General features: G+C 39.6%; 1 protein-coding gene across 13 annotated transcripts in view; it reads right to left on the reverse strand.

The window, feature by feature from the left end:
- Positions 1-503: 503 nt before the first annotated feature.
- adgrb1a (adhesion G protein-coupled receptor B1a) overlaps positions 504-19452 on the reverse strand; it is a 219205-nt gene continuing 200256 nt past the window's right edge. For all 13 annotated transcript variants that reach the window (XM_082550997.1, XM_082550996.1, XM_082550995.1 and 10 more), the window contains 7 exons: positions 18066-18237; positions 15063-15158; positions 14255-14294; positions 11739-12400; positions 9690-9725; positions 9391-9549; positions 504-2662 (listed from right to left, as the gene is read on the reverse strand). In XM_082550997.1, the coding sequence (XP_082407123.1) occupies positions 2468-2662; positions 9391-9549; positions 9690-9725; positions 11739-12400; positions 14255-14294; positions 15063-15158; positions 18066-18237 (1360 nt within the window). In that variant the 3' untranslated portion in view covers positions 504-2467. The remainder of the gene's footprint in view (positions 2663-9390; positions 9550-9689; positions 9726-11738; positions 12401-14254; positions 14295-15062; positions 15159-18065; positions 18238-19452) is intronic.

Genomic DNA, 19452 nt, shown 5'->3' on the forward strand with positions numbered 1-19452 from the left:
TCTCTTACTGTCTTACTCCTCTCCTGCACCCTCTTATTCTGCTGCATGTCTTTTTTTTTTTATCTTTAGCTTGTCTATGTTTTTCTACAACTACTTTTAAGTATTTGCTTTACAGGAATCACTTTTGATTTGTCATTTGTTTAGTTTAAATGTAAAGTTTAATATACAGGATGTGGCTCTCCTCAGCTCAGGAGGTAGAGCAGCTCCTCTACTAATCAGAAGGTTGGTGGTTCAGTCACTGTCTGCTCCTCTCTGTATCCCAAATATCCTGGGACAACATAGTTCATAACATAATTCCTCTCCGATGCATCCATCAGAGTGTGAATGTCAGGGATGCCTCATTTAGCTTAAGGGCTTTCTGAGTGCTCAGGTAGGGTAGAATAGCACTATGTAAGAACCAGTCCATTTACAATATCCATGCCACATTGTCAGTTCAGGTTTTATTTTCTGAATCAAACCAAGTGTTTTGCCCACACCTACACAAATTCAACATGTAATGGCATCTTAGTACCACAGAAAATGGGAAACTAATGAACTCTGTGCAGGACTAAAACTGAAGTTTCAAGTTTGATGAGTAAATTGACTTACACCAAAACAAAAACAGCAAAACTTTCACCTTTGAAATAATTTCACTTTAAGTTGATGGACTCAGATCAATAGCCATTAAAAATAGAAATGCATTTCTGTACAAATTGACATTCAAGAACACAAATAGATTAAATGTTGTATTTCACAAATGCTCACGAGAGACTGTTGGCAAAACAATAACAAAAACAAATCATTTTGTAAGATCACATGATGTATTATGATGAATGACTGTGTAAGAAAATAAGCAGACTTGTGTTATTTTATTATATAGATATGCTTTTATTAGAAATAAGACACATTCATTTTGTGCTCTGAAAACTGTACATTAACAAAAAGGCGACCCCAGTGAAATAAAAACAGGAGTGAGGGGAGGAGAGAGAGAGAGTGTGTGTGTGTGTGTGCCAGGGTGGGGCGCAAATCAGAGGTCAGAGGAAGCAGGAGCGCAGAGGTCGGCAGTCAGGGTTTTTTCGACAAATACAGATCTGAGGGAGTGACTGGCGGTGATATCAAAACACACACTGTTACACTGTGATACAGAACACTCGTATAGTCCAATACCCTGAAAGGACAGGGGGAGGGGAAGGAAGGACTGGTATCAGAATAATCATGTTCATATTTATAATAATGATGACAACTATCCCCAAGCACAGTAAGAAAGATATTTATAGGCTAAAATCCATTCTGTAGAACTCTGTTGAAATAATTACAATGCTGTACATCAGGACTCCAAATGAGCCTTGTGCTTTCTCTGTGTGCAACCACCATCCTTTATATTACTCTACCTTGTATGTGTCATTATCTGTAATCATCATAACATATATATCGATAGATCTATGGATTTACTCATCTTCCATTTTTTCAGTGCGCGCACACACACATATACACACACAGTAATACCTTTTTTCCCTTAGCATCATGTTTGCATTAACTGTATCAAGCCTGCTTGTACATCAAGAAACTGACCCAACCAACTCGTGTTTGCTGTATTCCTTTTGGACGTCCACGTTGTCCCTCTTTTAGGCGGTATTGAGGTTGAAAAGCGAACAGAGCGCAAAGCCCGCCGGCATGCGCTCCACCATCTCTGAGGTGTCCGTCGATGAGAAGGCAACTTTCCATTTTGGCTCAACGTGATGTTTTGGATTTCTTTTTCTCACTCTCCCCCATTTTTTCCCTTGTCGCTGCAGGGTGAGCCTTGGCCTACTATCGTGAGGGGTGGGATAAGGCGTTAGAGATTGTTGGGGAGCAGGGAGCGGCACTGAGGGGCACATATGGGTGTATGTTTGGCAGTCTGCCTCCTCAAATGCCGTGTGAATTTTTTCTTCCCAAGTCTTATGTTGAAAAAGAGAGAAATTCAGAGGCATGTTGAGCTGCATACAACATCAGAATTTGGTCAGGAATAAAGAGAGCAGAACAGCAATGCAACAATACTCTCAACAGTGAAAATAAAGAGACATAATCATGATTATTACATCGTAACCATTTAATACAGGGGTAAACATCGTGTGATTACCTTTGCTATGCTGTTTATTACATGACTTAATGATGCACATATAGCAGCTTTGTCTGCTACTTTGGCAATCTGTCTCCAGCGTAAGCCTGAAGATCATATACAGGAAGATGACCAGTAATTGGTGACTTCAAAAACATCAAATGAAACAGAGAATGAGACACCGTTATCTCATTCTCTCTTTAATTCATTAACTTGATTTTCTGTAATCGTGACTCTTTTCCTTGCCCTCCTTGCCCCCTCACGGTCTTGGCTACATCCACCCTTTGAATAGAAGTACACAGTAGGGCAGTATGTGTGTCGTGTGTCTGCTTGGTTGTCTGAGAGCTCTGGAGCGAAAGTGGAATTGTTTAGTGTGAGCCAGAATCTGGGTCACACCTCTGTCTGCAGGTCCATGATCTCCTGGCCCACAAGAGGAATGGTTGCACTGGTCTTCTCCCACTCTACTGTCTGCAGCTCAAGAGGGGAGGCCGCCACTGTCTCCAGGTCCTTCCGCACCCAGGACGGGGGTGAGTTGGTCTTACGAATGCCTTCCCACGCCCTCTTGCTCGGGGTCTGCTGTTTGTCCTGAGGGGAAACGGACATAAGAAAAAAGTTGGTTTGTCTCATCTCTTAGAATCGCTGATGTACTTTAGCTATTTTGGGGGCTCTTCCTCACCTTTTTCAGTCAATTTATTATACCCTTACAGAATCAGTCTAGCATTTCAAATTGTTAACGTTCAACCGGTCACCAGAGACCCATCTAGGGTTACTGGCAGAGTTATGTTAATATGAAGTTATATGAAAAAAACAACAACATAAAAAAAGTCATGCCAAAATGAATGTATGAGACTTCACTCCTCTATCTCCTTAAACTATGCCAACAGTATTTAATAGGTTGATAAGCAAAAAACCCAACCCTAACCCTTACTTAAAGATCCCCAATGATCCCATATGAAGCTGAGATTAACATTAGGACACTTTGTAGCACAGTTTTGTAGAAGATTTTGTCTACCTCTTTCTAAATGTAAAAATACTGGCGGCAGCTAGTGGTACCGTACAGCCTAAACTAGGTAATTTCAATTCACAAGATTTCCAGGAAATTTGACCTTTGATCTTGACCTTGAGGTCGAGGTCACTGAGATGCAAACTTGTCTGAGATTTTGAGTGGACACACCTTTGGTATCAGTTTGAAACTCCTATATTGCCTCATTTTCGAGTTTTCACATTCACAAACTTGGGTGTCCAAACTTCCTTCCCACCCACCCACCAGGGTGACGACAACACCCAATGTGCATTTGTAGGTAAAACCTTCAAACTCACAATTTTGTAAGCTGAACATCATAAACTGTAATAATTGTTATTTAAAGTGAACAACAAAGTTCTCAAATTTTACATGCAGATGGGTGACAAAGAAAAAACACAATATTAAGTCTCGTTAGGCCCCTATACAGTGATAAAAACCACATGCTCTTTACTTCTGACCTCTAGTTGAAGTGTGGAACACGAGTTCTTTAAAGCATATACTCTCATTTGGTGTTTGGATAACAATAATGGAGAGTGCTGTTTAACCTGGGTTGGGATATTTATTTTCTTTGTTAGTCAAGGCTTTGTGCTTCAACCGTTGTGAGTGCTCATATAAAACAGTAATTGAAGCATTGTTTGGCTCGTCTTCCACTCAAATTGAACTGATCGATGTCCACCTACTTCAGTCAGATCATGGAGAGATATAAAGAAAAAAATTATCACTGGATTCAAGTAAGGCAAGACAGCAAAGCTGTTGTAAATCAATAAGTTATTACTATATTAACAGCAGCCTATCATATTGTGCTGCCATTTGTTCTAATGTGATGGATGGACAATGGAGCCGTTCCGTAATCTGTGTTTGATTTACTGAAATTCAGCATCATATAGACTTGGCAGCAAATCAGGAACAAACAGAATATTTAACCTATATATTTTCTGCATTACTTATTTACATACAGTCTGCACTGCTGTAACTGTAATGCACTGCTTTGTTTGTTAAAGTACAACGTATACTTCATCGAGTTTGCATGTATTCTCTCTGAGAATCAACTAATAAAAGGAATCAATACAGAAACATCACCGCTTGCTTGCAAAGCCATGAGCAAATATTATGTGCATAAGTTGCCATAGTCATTTATCCAGTATAAAAGAGATTTATGACATGAAAACTCTTACATGTGTCATAGTACGTTACTCTGGTAACTTAAGGTCAGAGTATATGATTCACATCAATGGCATGCTATTCAAACCATTCAGTAGGTTTACTGAATGGTTTGAATGATGAAACACTGTTCAGTGAGTTATTCTGGAAGAGACCCCTCCCACCAGGACAGAAAGAAATGTTTCATCATATGATAAAGGAGACCACTCAGGACAAGTGTGTATTGACTTGGTCCCCTCTATCAGGACAAGTGCACCCAAATCCACCCCACAGCATAACAGACCTAACAGATGCATTCTTGTAGGTGTTGATGCTTCAAATTGTTCTTAGAATTTGCCACACACCTATAGTTTATTAGTTGGAAATAATTCTGAGAGAGTCATTTGTAAACAAACTGTAAATGCCAGAGTCCTCATGTGAGCCTTCACTGTCAAAGGGGTCAGTCCATACAGAACACAAACAGAATCTGTCAATTCTGTTTATGTGGGAAGTTATGAGACAGAATTACCTCTCTGCTTGATTCCAAACTTGCCCCTCATAGTTTCATTCTTTATGCAAAGCTAAGCTAATCACTTCTCAGCTCCAGCATCAATGTGAGACAATGCCACATGAGTTCTTATCCAAATTTCATTAGCAGAAGCAAATATATTATTCGCCTACTTCCTAAAACAATACCTATACTTATAACTCTAATGACCACAGAATGGACGTAGATTGTTGATTCAATCTATACTGAGTAGATGCAAAATGTTTAATTACAGTTGTGGTCAAAAGTTATTATGGTCATGATTATCATGGTAAATTAGGACTTTTAATGATTTCTCTTGACTGTTCTTTTTCAGGATGGAATGACTATATAGCACACATTTTTTAATGATTTAAAAAAAGATTGATGTTTCAAAAGCATAAATATAGGTCAAATATATACATAAACACCCACTAATATTTCATTAAATGTCCATTAGCAAGTTCCACCTCGACCAGATGATTTGGTAGCCATCAACTAGCTTTTGGCATAATTCTGATATTTCTTGGAAGAACTGGTAGAGTTATTTAAATCAGGGGTGTCGAGCTCATTTTACATTGTGGCCCACACTTTGACCTTAAGTGGCCAGACCAGTGAAACTCCCCATTCTGTCAATGTAAAGAAGTTACATTTTTAATAATTGTTCTATATGGCAAAGAAAACGCTGCTGTGACAAAGAAAGAAATCTGTCAGCACGACTCTTTTTGACGTAAATTATAAGAAATAAATGTGCAAAATTATGGAAAAAAAATCTGGTAGCTCATTGCCCAGACTGTCCAGCTTTTTGTTTGTTTTAACTGTTCAGGTTGTAAAAAACCTGAACGACCATAAGGGAGGTTTTCATCAGTAGGAGAAACTGCAGTTAAAAGTCCAAAATTTTTGCTTGTGCTTGTTTGTGGTGAGCAGCAGATCAAACAAGTTAAGAATTATAAATTGAGTCAGGCCTGTGAGACTATGAAGAACACACATGAGGTCTAAGGCCTGGACAAGTCTGAAACCTTTTGACTTCCACACTGCAAAATGGCTGAAAATAAAAACGGGTTTCATTTTTATAAATTCTGTACTCAGCTTTGCAGTCTTGTTTTGTCTCTGGAACATCTGCACCCCATCCTTCTTTCACATAATGGTATGATCCCGGTCTGTCTTTGCATGTGATTGGCCGCATGGTGTGCGGCCCCCCCCTACCTTGTATGGATCTCAGCAGGGCTGAAGATTGGACTTTCACATAATGATGAGCCACTAATAACTGATATATGAAATTAGAGCTGGGCGTTATGAGATTTTTTCATATCACGATATGTTTTTTTCATTTCAGGCGATAACGATATATATCACGATATAAGCCAAATAACTATATTTGTAAGATTTAAATGTGCCGTTGCTCACAAGTAAAATGTGAAATAATCAGCAGCTTGTTTTTATTTAAATATTTATTTCCCATAATAAGTTCAACAGGGTAGATGTACTTAAGGAACATGAGACTTTTTCAGATAAATAAAGGCAAATATTACAAACTACACAAAAGGCAGCCGCTAAAGCGTTTAAGTTTCAAAATAGAACAAACGAAACAGACTACTAAATTGTCAATTCCACTTAGAAACAAAATATTAATTCTAAAAATAAATCTTAGTTTGTTTTACAGAAGAACAGACAAAACTAACTTTTTTCAATATCAAATAAACTGAGAACTAAAAGGAAATTCTCAATCTCTCCTTGTTGTATAGCTGAGCTTTTCAAACAGTTTTAACAGTTACTTTAGTCTGACAAAAGCCGAATGATGAATTAGCGCTTCCAGTCAGAGACTGAGGCTACGTCCACGCGTACACGGGTATTTTTGAAAACTGAGATTTTCCGTTTTCGTTTTAAAAAATAATTCCGTCCACACATAAAGGCAGAAATGAAGGAAAACGCTGCTATGAACATGCCAAAGCAGCAGGTGGCGCTAGATTCCTAACCGTGCAGAAATGTTGGCCAATCAGAAGTCTAGAAGCCTCGGTGGGAAAAAGTAAACAAAGCTGGGGCATAGAAGCAGAACCGAGTCGTATGTGTGGAGGGACAGTAACTGTGTGTATATGTAAGCATTTAAACACTGCAGAGAGTAGAATGAACAGTAACAGTATTGTAGAAATTCATTTCACCGAAACAATAACGTGGCGCAGTGTGACGCATGCACCAGTTTATTGTATTTCCAGACTTGCTTTCAGCACAATTTACAGTGCACGCTACTCTGTTTTTTGTCAGACTTGAAATAGCCGAAATACCTTCACACTACGGAACTTCTATGGCTCTTCCGTTCGACAATCTCTCCGGCGTTGGAACCATCATCTGTTTTCTCTTAAGGTCACGCTCGGTTGATTTTTCTAGTCGGCACACTACTCATTTCCTCCATTACGCGCTGGCTGCTTCCCAAACAAACACACGTGCGGCTTGGCACTTGTGCTTTACGTAACAAGTCACGCGACGTGACGCTGCGGCTGTGATTGGTTCGGCTCTGCGCTACTTAATTTGGATTGGCTGACCTTTTTTTTTTTTTTTTTTTTTTAAGAGGACAAGAGCGGCGAGCTCTATCACGATAGTTTAATTTCTCTATCGAGTAAAAGTTATATCGCGATACATATCGTTATCGTTCTATCGCCCAGCTCTATATGAAATTATATTGCAGACTGGATCTCGAGTCAGATATTGCTCCGGGCCATAGGTTTGACACCCCTAATTAAATTTTGATGGCTTTACTGAACCTGGCTTTTAAGCCTAGTCCACAAATTTCCAATAAGGTTCATGTTTTGACGCTTTGGGAAGGCCATTAGCCAAGCTTAAGGTTAGCCTGCTTTAAAAACGGAGAATGGGAGGTAGTCGTCCTTCTTCATTATTCAACTCAATATACAATATACCAGTACCACTGTAAGCATTATGCTACCATCACCATGCTTGACAGTTTTACAATCGTCTGATCAAATTTACTCTTCCAAACATTAAGACCATCAAAAAGGCAGTCGCTACCCTTTCTATCACAGCTCATGCTTTACTGAAGCAAGAAAGATGGTCAGGGCCATGGGACAGTCATACAATTCCTAAAAAAATAAACAGCCTCTGTGGGAAGCATTTTATTACACAATTAAGGTTGTGATGGCTGGGTCAACTTTATTATCAGTTAAAGAATTGAAACCCATTTAACCAAAATTCAACATGTTGTGACTAAAATCTGATGTGTCGCTATCTGCTGCAGCAACAAGTGGCATTGTTGTCTAAATGTGTCAGCTCGTTATCCATGAAAACGGGGCATTTATTATCAACCATACACACAATTAGGGATGCTCCTAGCACCATACTTCCAAGCTTATCAGAAGTTTACAAGTAACATTACACCCAGAGTGTGGCCTTATGAAAGGAGCCAGCTGAAGCCAACCTTTCTTTTCTTATGTTCTCATGCCTGTGGGTGCACAATATTTATGACAAGCTAAAGTACCAAAGTACTTTAAACAAATCATCTGTCCCATTTAAATGTTTCACATCTTGGCATTAGTATGGAGGGAGGTGGGGGTTGCCCTGGTTGCACGCAGATCCTGCACCACCATTCTACATATTTTTTTTTGTTATTTTCAGAATCTATATATAAGCTACATTTACTACCAGAACTTTGATGTGGTACCTCCATTTCAGTTTCATAGCATCAATTTCAATTTTATACTTCTATTTCTGTCACAAATATTTACATATGAAACTGACTGCTTGGAAAGAGATGCTGCATCTAAAATTGCATACATACTAAAATTCAGTATTTTGTTCGCATGGACATCTACAACTTTTATGAGCATAAATGGTATACTTAAAAACAGGAACATGTCTCTTCCTTAGCAGCTGCCTTGGCCAAGCAGCAAAAACAGAGAAAACACCAAAGAATTTTCAGCTAGTAGAAGAAGGATTCATTGAAATGCTTCTATCTAGGTAGCTCGGTGCAACCTTTGGTGTTATAATTTCATGTTATTGTTGATAAATTGTCTTTACTGCATAAGTCCTTGGTATATGCAGTCAGAGACTCAACAAATTGCAAATTCCACAGGTAAGAAGACAATTAGTGTCAAATCCTGTGTCATTTTTTGTCAAGTGAACTAATTGCTGCACTCATTAGTTTAAACTCATGCACAACACAATTAAGCACGTCGTTCACACAGTGTACGACATATATATGTATCTCCGAAGTATCTGAATTGGGCAATATTATGTGTATTCGGTTCGGTTTGTAGTTGGAGATTATATGGCCATACACAAATAATGCCTATGCATAAGTTAACACTGTAACAGGGGTGCGCAGTGAATTTTCCCAAGGGTCCTTCCACATGAGAAACCAATACAGAATTCAGTACAGCACATTAATCATTTGACCTCTTTTTAAGCTTATTGGAGTGTCCCTCCCAGTTTCTCATGTGGCTCCTTTGGGAAAATTAATAGCACACTGCAATAGAAAAAAATGACAATTTTGAAAACGGCTGCACTTACAAATCAACAAGCAAGTGTGGTAATTTTTGCTAATTATAGAAGGAAAGGGGAACATTAGATATTAGGGAGGGAAGGGGCAGAACAGAATAAATTTAAACTCTTTACACTCATGTTGGTCTTGTCGCTGCTGGCAGAGGACACACTCCATCTTTTGGCAGCTTTGGCGTCAACAGGTGGAGATTCTCTATCCTTGTCTGCACTGTGAATCTTCCTGTTCAGGTCCTGAAACATGTCCTGGTGGCGTTTCCGGGTGTGCATTATTTTCTACACAGGGACATTGCACGTTATGTACAAAGTAAACAGCACAGGTGACCATCACTCCTATTTTAAAAATAAATGTATGCAAAAATGTTGTGCTTTGAAGTCTAAACAGCTCTGTAGGAATCAAAGAGACTAAAAATTACCTCAAAGTCAAGCTCTGCATAGCGTGATTTTCGTCTCTGGAGGGAGATGAGACAGAGAGATTAAAGATGTGTCTTGATATTGTGTGTTTTTTGAGTAGCAAGTGTTTCTCGGCAGTTTTTACTGCGTATGTGGACATTAGGTAGTTAGTAAAGGGCGTCTCTGGGACTCAGAGAAGAGCAGTGAGTCATGAGGGAGGAAACGAGGTTTGCTGCTGGTCATTTTGATCCTGCTGGCACAAGTTTGCAGTAAACAGATTGTGACCGAATGACCTTTCGGTCCTCAGTCACAGAGTGGTAAAGGAAGACCTGACCTTCAGGCTGCCTGGTTGCCGTGGCAGCTGCCGTCTCGCACCAAATTATAGAAGTGTGTTTTACCCCCCAAGTGAAAAGACACCAGCAAGCAGAAGCCTGACTGCTCTGTGGCGATCTTATCCCGCCACTTCTGTCTGCAGTAGGAGCTCTATGAAAACTAACCTTTTCAAAGATGCCGCCATCACACGGGTGACAAAATGTTGAGATACTTCTTGTGATGTGAATTGGAGATTATAATGGCACTGACAAATATGTGGGATGGTGCATCTCTGTGGAGACCTAATTAATGTTGTTTTTTATTAGTCCACCAAGACAAGAAGAATCAATGCTGGCCATCTGTTTGCAAGCAAAATTACACAAAAACTACACAGCCCAATTTCATTGAAGCTGAAGTGGTGAAGCTCAGGGAAAAGGACAACTTGTTTTCTGTTGGATTGTGAGATGCAGCTGAAGGACTACACAGACCAGTGTTCCTCTTCTGTTTGTCAGCAACACATTTTACTGAAGAGCTGGAATCCAGAGAGCCTTCTGACCTCCTTTCTTAGGTGGATGAGGATCCCTTTGTTTAAATTTTGGGAGAATGTACTGTCTGAGTTTTAGCTTCGTCTCAAAAAAAGATAAAGCAAAAACTACCAGCCTGAAACCTGAACTATAGACAACAACGTATACAAACAAGTTTTGCTGCAGCCAAGTTTTTCTTTAAATTCAAAATCTTTCTTTTTTGCCCCTAGGCGATCCTCCTAACTCGACCACTCGAGCATCACTGATGCTGTAGTGGTCATACATCACCACATGTGGCACGCACCATGCCACGTAAATGATTCCAGAAAGCAAATACAAAAAATGTCACTGGTTTCCCAATTTTTCTATATGAATGGCTGCAGACCATGCAAAATAACACAGTAGTGTAGCAGTCAGAATGTTTGGCGTCATTCGCTAATAGGAAAAAGCTACAGCACCTTTAGAGTTTGATAGCCCTTTAGTGAGAAAGTTATAATAAATCGATGTGATAAAAATGAAAGTGACATTCACCACAGTGATGCAACCCTAAATTCTCAAACAGGCAGTAAAAGAACATTGAGACTTGTGAATTATATTATCACACATGATAAATTCTGCATGATGTCCATTTCCACATCACTAAACCCATCAAAGCAACAACAAAGTCATGTACCCACCACCCTGCTGTTTGAGAAGCACTCTCAATAATTCATTCCAAATGTGTTTTTATGTTCTTTCTCTACAACTGTTTACAAAAAGTCCCCATGTCCTGGGGCTGTTTCACATTACAACCCTTCCAGAAAAGAAAGGGATTTTTGTGTATGAGCTACAGAACTCGAAGGCCTTGCAGAGTTGTATTGACAGAAACCTAGCAGTGGTAGACAAGATGGCAAATGCTTTGCTTGAAAAGAAGAGAGTGGTTTGTCTGTTGTTATTCTGATGGGAATACACAGAATTCTACTTTTACTGAGGAAATAGCAAAATTGTTCGATTGTTAAATTCATATTATCGAAACTATCAATACCAAATCATATTAGCAGATTAGGAAACTCACTCAAATATGTGAGCATTCACCAAATAATCATAATAAAATGCCAGTCTCCGATACAGCCTACATCTGGTTGTTCATTTGAGAATTTATGATAAGCACAAAACACAACTCAGCATGCATGTATTATGTTAAATATGAAGTATGAGGCTGATAATTCAATACATTAAGAGGTTTTTCCGTCTTACCTCCAGCGAGCTCATGGACAGTGTGGAGACAGTCTCACTCTTGGACACCACTCCAGAATTTCCAGACTCTCCTCCGTCACACATGTTGTTGGCCACCTTGGAGTCTCTGGGCATATTCTGCAGGTTGTGCGCAGGTGAGTCTCTGTCAGAGCATGACACACTGACCTGGTCAGCAGGCAGGCTTTTCAGCCCAAAGCCAGGCACTGGCTCTCCACTGACAGGGTTAGCCAGGTGGATAAGCCTGGTCTGAGGCAGCTGCTCAATGCTGATGTTATACTTGGCTGCCTGCTCCTCTTTCCCCTTGGACGGTTTCAGGGTGCCCGTGTTGTTTGTCGGTAGAATGACATATCCCGGGCCTTTGCCAGCCCCCTCAGAGCTGCTGCCTTCACCGTTCCCTCGAGGCAGATCTCCATCCAGCTGCTTGAAGAGTTCGCCATCGCAGATGTAGATGGATTTGGCACCCGGCAGCTCGGTACTGATTCCTTTTGTGGCGCCTTTCTCCCTCCGCATCGTCAAAGTGTGGCTCGTATAGTCGGCCACATTCTGGAGGTGAACCTTGGCCATGCTGGCCGGCATGGTGTTAAAATTAGAACCTTTTTGAAGAGTGAGGGTCCCAGAGGAGGCCTTCTCCTCCCCCTGGAGGGATGAGCGCTTCATGGTGCCTAAAGAGACCAGAAAGAGAGAAAAGCTGTGTGAGATGCAATTTCTCCACCTGGGAATCTCGGGAAGAAACCAGCAGCGGAATGTGTGTAAGTAATAAACACATTACTTTTGCACTGTGTGAAACAAGGAGATTTTATAAATCAATTATTAAATCACTGAAATTATAAGATTCTTCCCTCTACGTCTGACAACCAATACAATCCTGGATGAGTCTCTTATTTTACTGCTCGACTGCATTTCAGAGCAACACACCTTGCTCTGGTTGAGCACCTTAACCTGATCTCTAACTGCTGCAGGTTGTGATCACAGTGGGTAACCAGAGCAAAGAGAAAAAACAAAACAAACAAAAAAAACCTCCAGTGCTGACAGATTCTCTCTGGGGAAGCAGAAAATCATATCCCGGCCAGCCCCCTAGCTGGTAGGAAAAATACAAGATGGAAGGACAAGGTTAGCAACTAATAAACTTCCAAACTAAGAGTGATGGGATTTTTTCAATTGTGGATGACACTAAAGACAAAAGAAAGAATAATGCTACAGTGACTTGTAAATGGACTGGTTCTTACATAGAGCTTTTAAACTCCATGAGCACTCAAAGTGCTTTACACAGCCATTCAAACAACATTTTTCTATACTCTTCTATCTAACATTTGTACACATTCATACTCCAACGGATGCATCGGAGAGCAACTTGGGGTTAGTATCTTGCCCAAGGACATATGGCGTGCAGACTGGAGCAGAAGGGGATCGAGTACTGTTGATGACTTGTCAAAAATACCTGTGTTGCCTGTCTACATAAAGTCTTGGCCTATGACTTCAGTTTTGCCATCATTACTACATTGAATACCTGCTAAACACATCCAGAAATCCTAGAGCGAGAGAACTGGAGTGAAGAAAGTCAAACAAAGCCACACAGTATAGTATTTTTTCTCCACATGAGGACATACAAGTGCTTGCAGTTCTATCAATATGCTCGTCTTCTAAAAGGTATTGCTTTAGTGCACAAAAAACCTCCAGACCTCTGTGTCGCTTTCCGGTGTAAAGTCCTGGAATTTCTTCACTAGATTTTCATTGGAAAATGCTTCCTACAGCAAAAGGTTGTAACCAGTTTTGACATGAGTAACGTAACATTCAGCTGGGTACGGCATGACCTTGTGGCCCAAGCTTTTTCACAATAACAGCATTTGGCATATGGCAGCAAACATATCCTGCACCAGGTCGAGGCTGCTGAACAACATCAGACAATGCTCCGTACTAAACATCCCCTGATCGTTTTCTGCCATTCCTGCTCCCTCTTGACAAACATTAAACATCTCTCATTTCTCTCTGCTCTTTTCTGTCTTCCCTTGCTTGAGCCTGTCTGCTTCTGAATAGCTTTTCTCTTCCAGACACTTTTCTTGATATCTTGTCTCAAGAGGTAATCAGATTTTCACTCCCAGTGGATTTTAGAGCATCAACCAGTATCTGATGCAGCGCTGTTGGGAGGGACTTAATTACACAGCATCAGTGTAGGAGAGGCTCAGACAGCCATATTTATCTGCATATAACTGCTCAGCACACATTCATCCCACTCCCATCAGCCTGGGATAAACGGAGTTACGCAGCAGTGATGTGCTGCATCTCTTGTCAAAACAGCTCCTTGGCGTAGGGAGGCTGCTGTGATGTTGACTGTACGGCACAAGCGCAAAAATGAGAGGGAACACGGCTCACATCTGTTCCAACAACAACGAGGAATTTGACGCAGTCAAAATACAGAGAAGGAGGCACAAGAGACATCTGTAGCATCTGAGAAACAGTTCCCAAAGTCAAATCAAATGCAAACACACAAACTCAAACACGCTCAACCTGGAGCTTACCTGATCTGCAAGCCATATCCACATCTTTCTCAAAGTCAGTCTGAGGACAGAAAACAATAAATATTAGATTAAATGTGGAGACGTGGGAAAAATATCATATGGGGGGATTTTAAGCCTTTATTTGGCGACTGCAGTGAAGACAGGAAATGGGGAAAAGACACCAGGGAAATGGTCCAGCCTGCATCAATCAATGGAATACCTGCTCAGGGCACATGCACACTAACTTTTAGCTATCAAGTCAATGTGATGGTATATTTTTAAAGCAAAGGCAGATAAACATTGAGAAAATGAAGACTAATCAACAAAACTTAGATTCATTAATAATCAGTTTTATTATATTTTTTTTATTTGGATACAAGCTGAAGAGAAAGAGCTTTGGGTTTTGTAGAATTTCTTCTTGTAAGTCACTCTGACCTCTTCCTAAATTGTTTTATTCTAATCATGATTCTAACACGATGCCATTTCCTAAACAATGCTTTGACTTCATTATTTTTAATAAATTTCTATTAGGTTAGTTATCTTGAGGGGTTTTTATAAATATTTTCAAGATCAGAATTTAAGAAAAAAAATATATGTATATTTTCCATAAAATTAAACATATGCTTTAGTTCTCTCGTGCTCTGAGATGAGAAGATCAGAATTTGGAGGACACAGGTCTTGAACCTTTTCAAGCTGTTTAGAAGTCAAAATTTCAAGAATGGAGCAAAAAGTGCGTACCCCTTTTTGCGCTTTATTATTCCATGGAGTTAGTTATTTTAAATATTCTCTCACATCATATCAAATTTCTCCAAATTTTAGCTCTTCATACCATTAGCTGAGCATGGCCATTCTGAAATGAACCTCCTGAATCTCCATTGGTGTCTTCCTGTCGGTCCACCACACGACACTTCACTGCCTCCTGAACCTGAGGCAAATCATCAGGGCATAGATCACGATCTTAATACAGACAGAGTAATAGGACATGCAGTCCTGTGCGAAAGTTTTAGGGAGGTGTGGAAAAAAAAATGCTGTAAACAAAGAATGCTTTCAGAAATATAAATGATTGTTTATTGGCTCCAAATGTATTCTGCAGCAGGACGACGACACCAAACACACAGCCAAAGTCATTAAGAACTATCTTCAGCATAAAGAAGAACAAGAAGTACTGGAAGCAACAGAGGTGGGACCAAGTCATTGTTTTGCAAGTCTCAAGTAAGTCTCAAGTCTTTATCCTCAAGTCTCAAGTCAAGTCTCAAGTAATGTCAGGCAAGTCAGAGTCGAGTCTCAAGTCACTGGTGTAAAAGTCCGAGTCAAGTCACAAGTCTGAAACTTTGAATTTCAAGTCCTTTCGAGTCTTTAAAAAAAAAAACAACGAAAAAATAATGTTGCAGTTATATGCTAAATGTAAATATTAGACCATGTAATTTTAAAATCTGTGTTTTTCTCAACACATGACAAAATAGTGAACTTAGAAAATATACACAAATTGTGAAATTGCACCTCTTTAAAATGCAGCTCAATTAAACCTAGCTCCAAGAATAATTTTCACCGACAGTTCTGAGATAAGCTGCATGTTATTCTTGGATGCGGTTGTAGGACCAGCTTTAAAATCGCATGACAAAAATATACACATTAAAAAAAACTGTATCACCAACGTAGCCTGGACAACATTTGCTAGTTAGATGAAGTCAGCTATCTCATCGTAGCATATTTATATGCATATTTATAATTATACGCTTCTTGGAGTGAGTGCATACACTCATGAAGTTTAGTAACTTCCGGTCACTGCAACAAGCCCAGGTACAGTTTACCGACGGATGGGTGCAGGACCTTGAAATGCACCGTGTAGAACGAAAGACCATCGTACGTATCATAAGTTTACCAGTCTCACAAATCGTCGTCATAAATACACATTCGTTAACCGTTTATTAATAGGACCTTTGAGCTCAACGGTAATTAATTAGTAGTGGAAATAATTTCTGGTAGCATCACAGAAATGTAGCAGTGACAATAATACTGTATGCTGTAATCGTACTGGGCAATTAGTGATACAAAAAACCTGTTTTATCCTGTGAATAAAAGTATATGTTTTTGTCAGTGTACCATAATAACAGAAGCGAAACGCAATATTGTGTCAGGACAATTCACTATTTATGCACAATAAACAAAGGAGCATAGCGCGACAATTTCTGTTCAGCGCCAGACTTGCTTGTAACCTATATCACCAATTATGTTATGAAAATGACGTATTAACTACTAAAAAACACTGACCTTCGTGTAAATGCTTGGAGCAGACTAACCTGTGAGCTGGAGTGTTCTGGGACGTTATATTTGATCTTTGAATGATCCAGGCCATCCGTCGCGTCTTTGTTACTTCGGAAACACGGCTCAAACAATTTCTCTTCAACGACGTAATCCGATAACAACCGATCTCTTTACCCGTCGGCTTCCCGTGGCTGTCATGCGACTGGCTATTGCAGTTAATAATACAACAGCTTCTTGACATTTTTGTGTTTCTTTTTATCGCTGTGTGACTGATTTCAATTGAAAGCCTGCGTGCGCTAGTACCGCTTGCCACGAGTTCCCAGAATCCTTTGCGGTTCTACCCGTGAATGACGTCACATTTTCAATCTCTATATAATATGCATGTTAAATTTTATATTTGGGGTAAAATATCAAGTCTTTTCAAGTAAACCGGTTCAAGTCCAATTCAAGTCCCAAGTCATTGGTGTAAAAGTCCAAGTCAAGTCACAAGTCTTAGAACATTATTTCAAGTCAAGTCTAAAGTCATAAAATTAATGACTCGAGTCTGACTCGAGTCCAAGTCATGTGACTCGAGTCCACACCTCTGGGAAGCAATGGTACGGCAGACAGAGCCGTGATCTCAAGATCATGGAGTGTGTCTGGGATTACATGAAGAGACAGAAGGAAGTGAGGAAGCCTGCATCCACAGAACATCTGTGCTTAGTTCTCCAAGATGTTTGGAAGAACCACCAGCTGAGTTCCTTCAAAAACTGTGTGCAAGTGTGCCTAGAAGAAGTCACCCCAAATATCAATTTGATTTATATTTCTCTCTTGTTCACTCACTGCATTTTCTTGATTGATGAAATCAAATGATTAACACTTCTATTTTTGAAAGCATTGTTTGATAACATCATTTTTTCTCACCTGCCTAAAACTTTCGTCTTTTAAACATATACAGTACTGTGTAGAGGCTTTTAATGAATAAAGACGACAGGCTCGAGCGGATCTGACTCCACATTGGCTTAAGTGGGGTCAGTTTAGGATTCCCAGATAATAAAGTATACATCATACAGTTTGTCACATTTCAGCTATCAAACACTCTTTGATAAACTCTCCATGAGAGATGCCTTACAGGTTTTTCATTTTGTGAGAAATGACAATATAACTTACCTGCTTTTATTATGAAAGGGATAATTTTTTACACATTTCATACGTACGTTTGTATAAAAGCGAATGACGCTTTACTCTAAATGAGTCGAAACCAACATTTATGAGTCCATGTCTTGTTAAATAATCTAAATTCATCTTTCGGGGCTAGCATGGTCACATCTCTTAAATGTTCACTATCCAATGGGAAAATTTAAGTCAATGAGACTCAAGCAGACCCTAGTGGACTTGGAAAGTATCACCACACCTGACTGAGATGACATCCAGAATTGTATAATATGGTAGCTTGCTGTAGCTCAACATATTAAATCAACACATCACCCACTACAGTGGTAGTAGTCAGCAAAGAATCTCAGCTGGAAGTACTAGACAGGACGCACAACTACAAACAAAACAATAGGGTAGCGTTCCTATAATATACCTCTCTGCGAAGGATGCAGTGAACCATGACAATGACAAAGCCTTCCAGTGAATCAAACACAGCAAAAAGGATCTGGAAGAGCGCAGAACGCCGGTCGGTGATGGCCAGGACAGCTGACATCCACGTGAGAGCCAAGAGTGGCAATACCACACAGGAGCTCCACAGTGACGCCCTACAGAATGGAAGGGGAACTGTAGTCAAGAACAGTACAACCCAAACTTTGTGAAGGCAGGACTACAGTGATTCCTAGCCATTGCATTCTAAGATAGTTAGAATTATTAGCTGATTTTATATTCAATGCCCTATAACACACACACACACACACACACACACACACACACACACACACACACACAAAAACAAGGTTAAACTGATTTCTTTTGCTCAACTGGACCTGTTCACCCTGTTAGCATAGTGTTAGCCTACAACTCTAAACATGCACTAATACAGAACATCAAACAAATAATTATGTTACCAACGCAAACAAAAACATACATCCATTATTTGCTGATATATATGTTTTTAACTCACATATATTACATGCATGTATGTTTAAGATGATTCAGTCAAACCATAAAGGATCTAGTGCCACAGGAAAGAGAGGGAGGGAGGTGAGCAGTGGGGGGAAAAAAACAAGTGTAATGAGGCTGAAACAGAATGCAGACAAACAGAAGAGGCAGAGCAGAGGAGGACAGACAGAGAAAGAGAGAGAGAGTCTGAAGAAGTGTTATCCCCTGACTCTTTCCATTTTTCTAATGCAAATACTGATAATAAACTAGCACAATAACTACTGGGAACGACTGTACCCGCAATGAATGTGGTGAAACAGTCTTTCATTCAGATCCTCCAAATGAAGATAATTAAGCAGGCTAACTTTTAATTACAAACTATCCCAGAGGTGGAAAAAAAAGCACTGAAGACTAAGTCAGACTAAACTAAACGTCTGCTCCAAGTTGCAATTCACACCCACTTTCTCTTTTTAAATTATTTTTAAGCTGTTGTCAACAATGCTTCATATATTGTAGGTCTTTCATATTCAATTGATATCCAGAGACTGAGCTTACAGTAAACATTACTGAATAAAATGAATAAAAAATATTTTCAACTTGTTCTGATATTGATTATTGATGTGTGTCAGACTTATTTTAAATAGACGTATTAACATGGATTAAAAAAAATAAATATCTGATTTCGCTGCAGTTAATACCACTAGCTAATGTCTCCCATAGCCGCCTTGTAGATCTGGTTAGGGTGTAATATTTACACCTTTGGCATACCAAATGTCCTATAACAGAAAAACTAGAGCAAAAATGTGTGATTTGAAAGATTAACTCTTCTAGCTTGCGAAACTATGTTTTATTAGCATGTGGCTGAAATGCAAATAAGT

The sequence above is a fragment of the Aulonocara stuartgranti genome (assembly GCF_965226115.1).
Source record: "Aulonocara stuartgranti genome assembly, chromosome: 11".
Lineage (NCBI taxonomy): Eukaryota > Metazoa > Chordata > Actinopteri > Cichliformes > Cichlidae > Aulonocara > Aulonocara stuartgranti.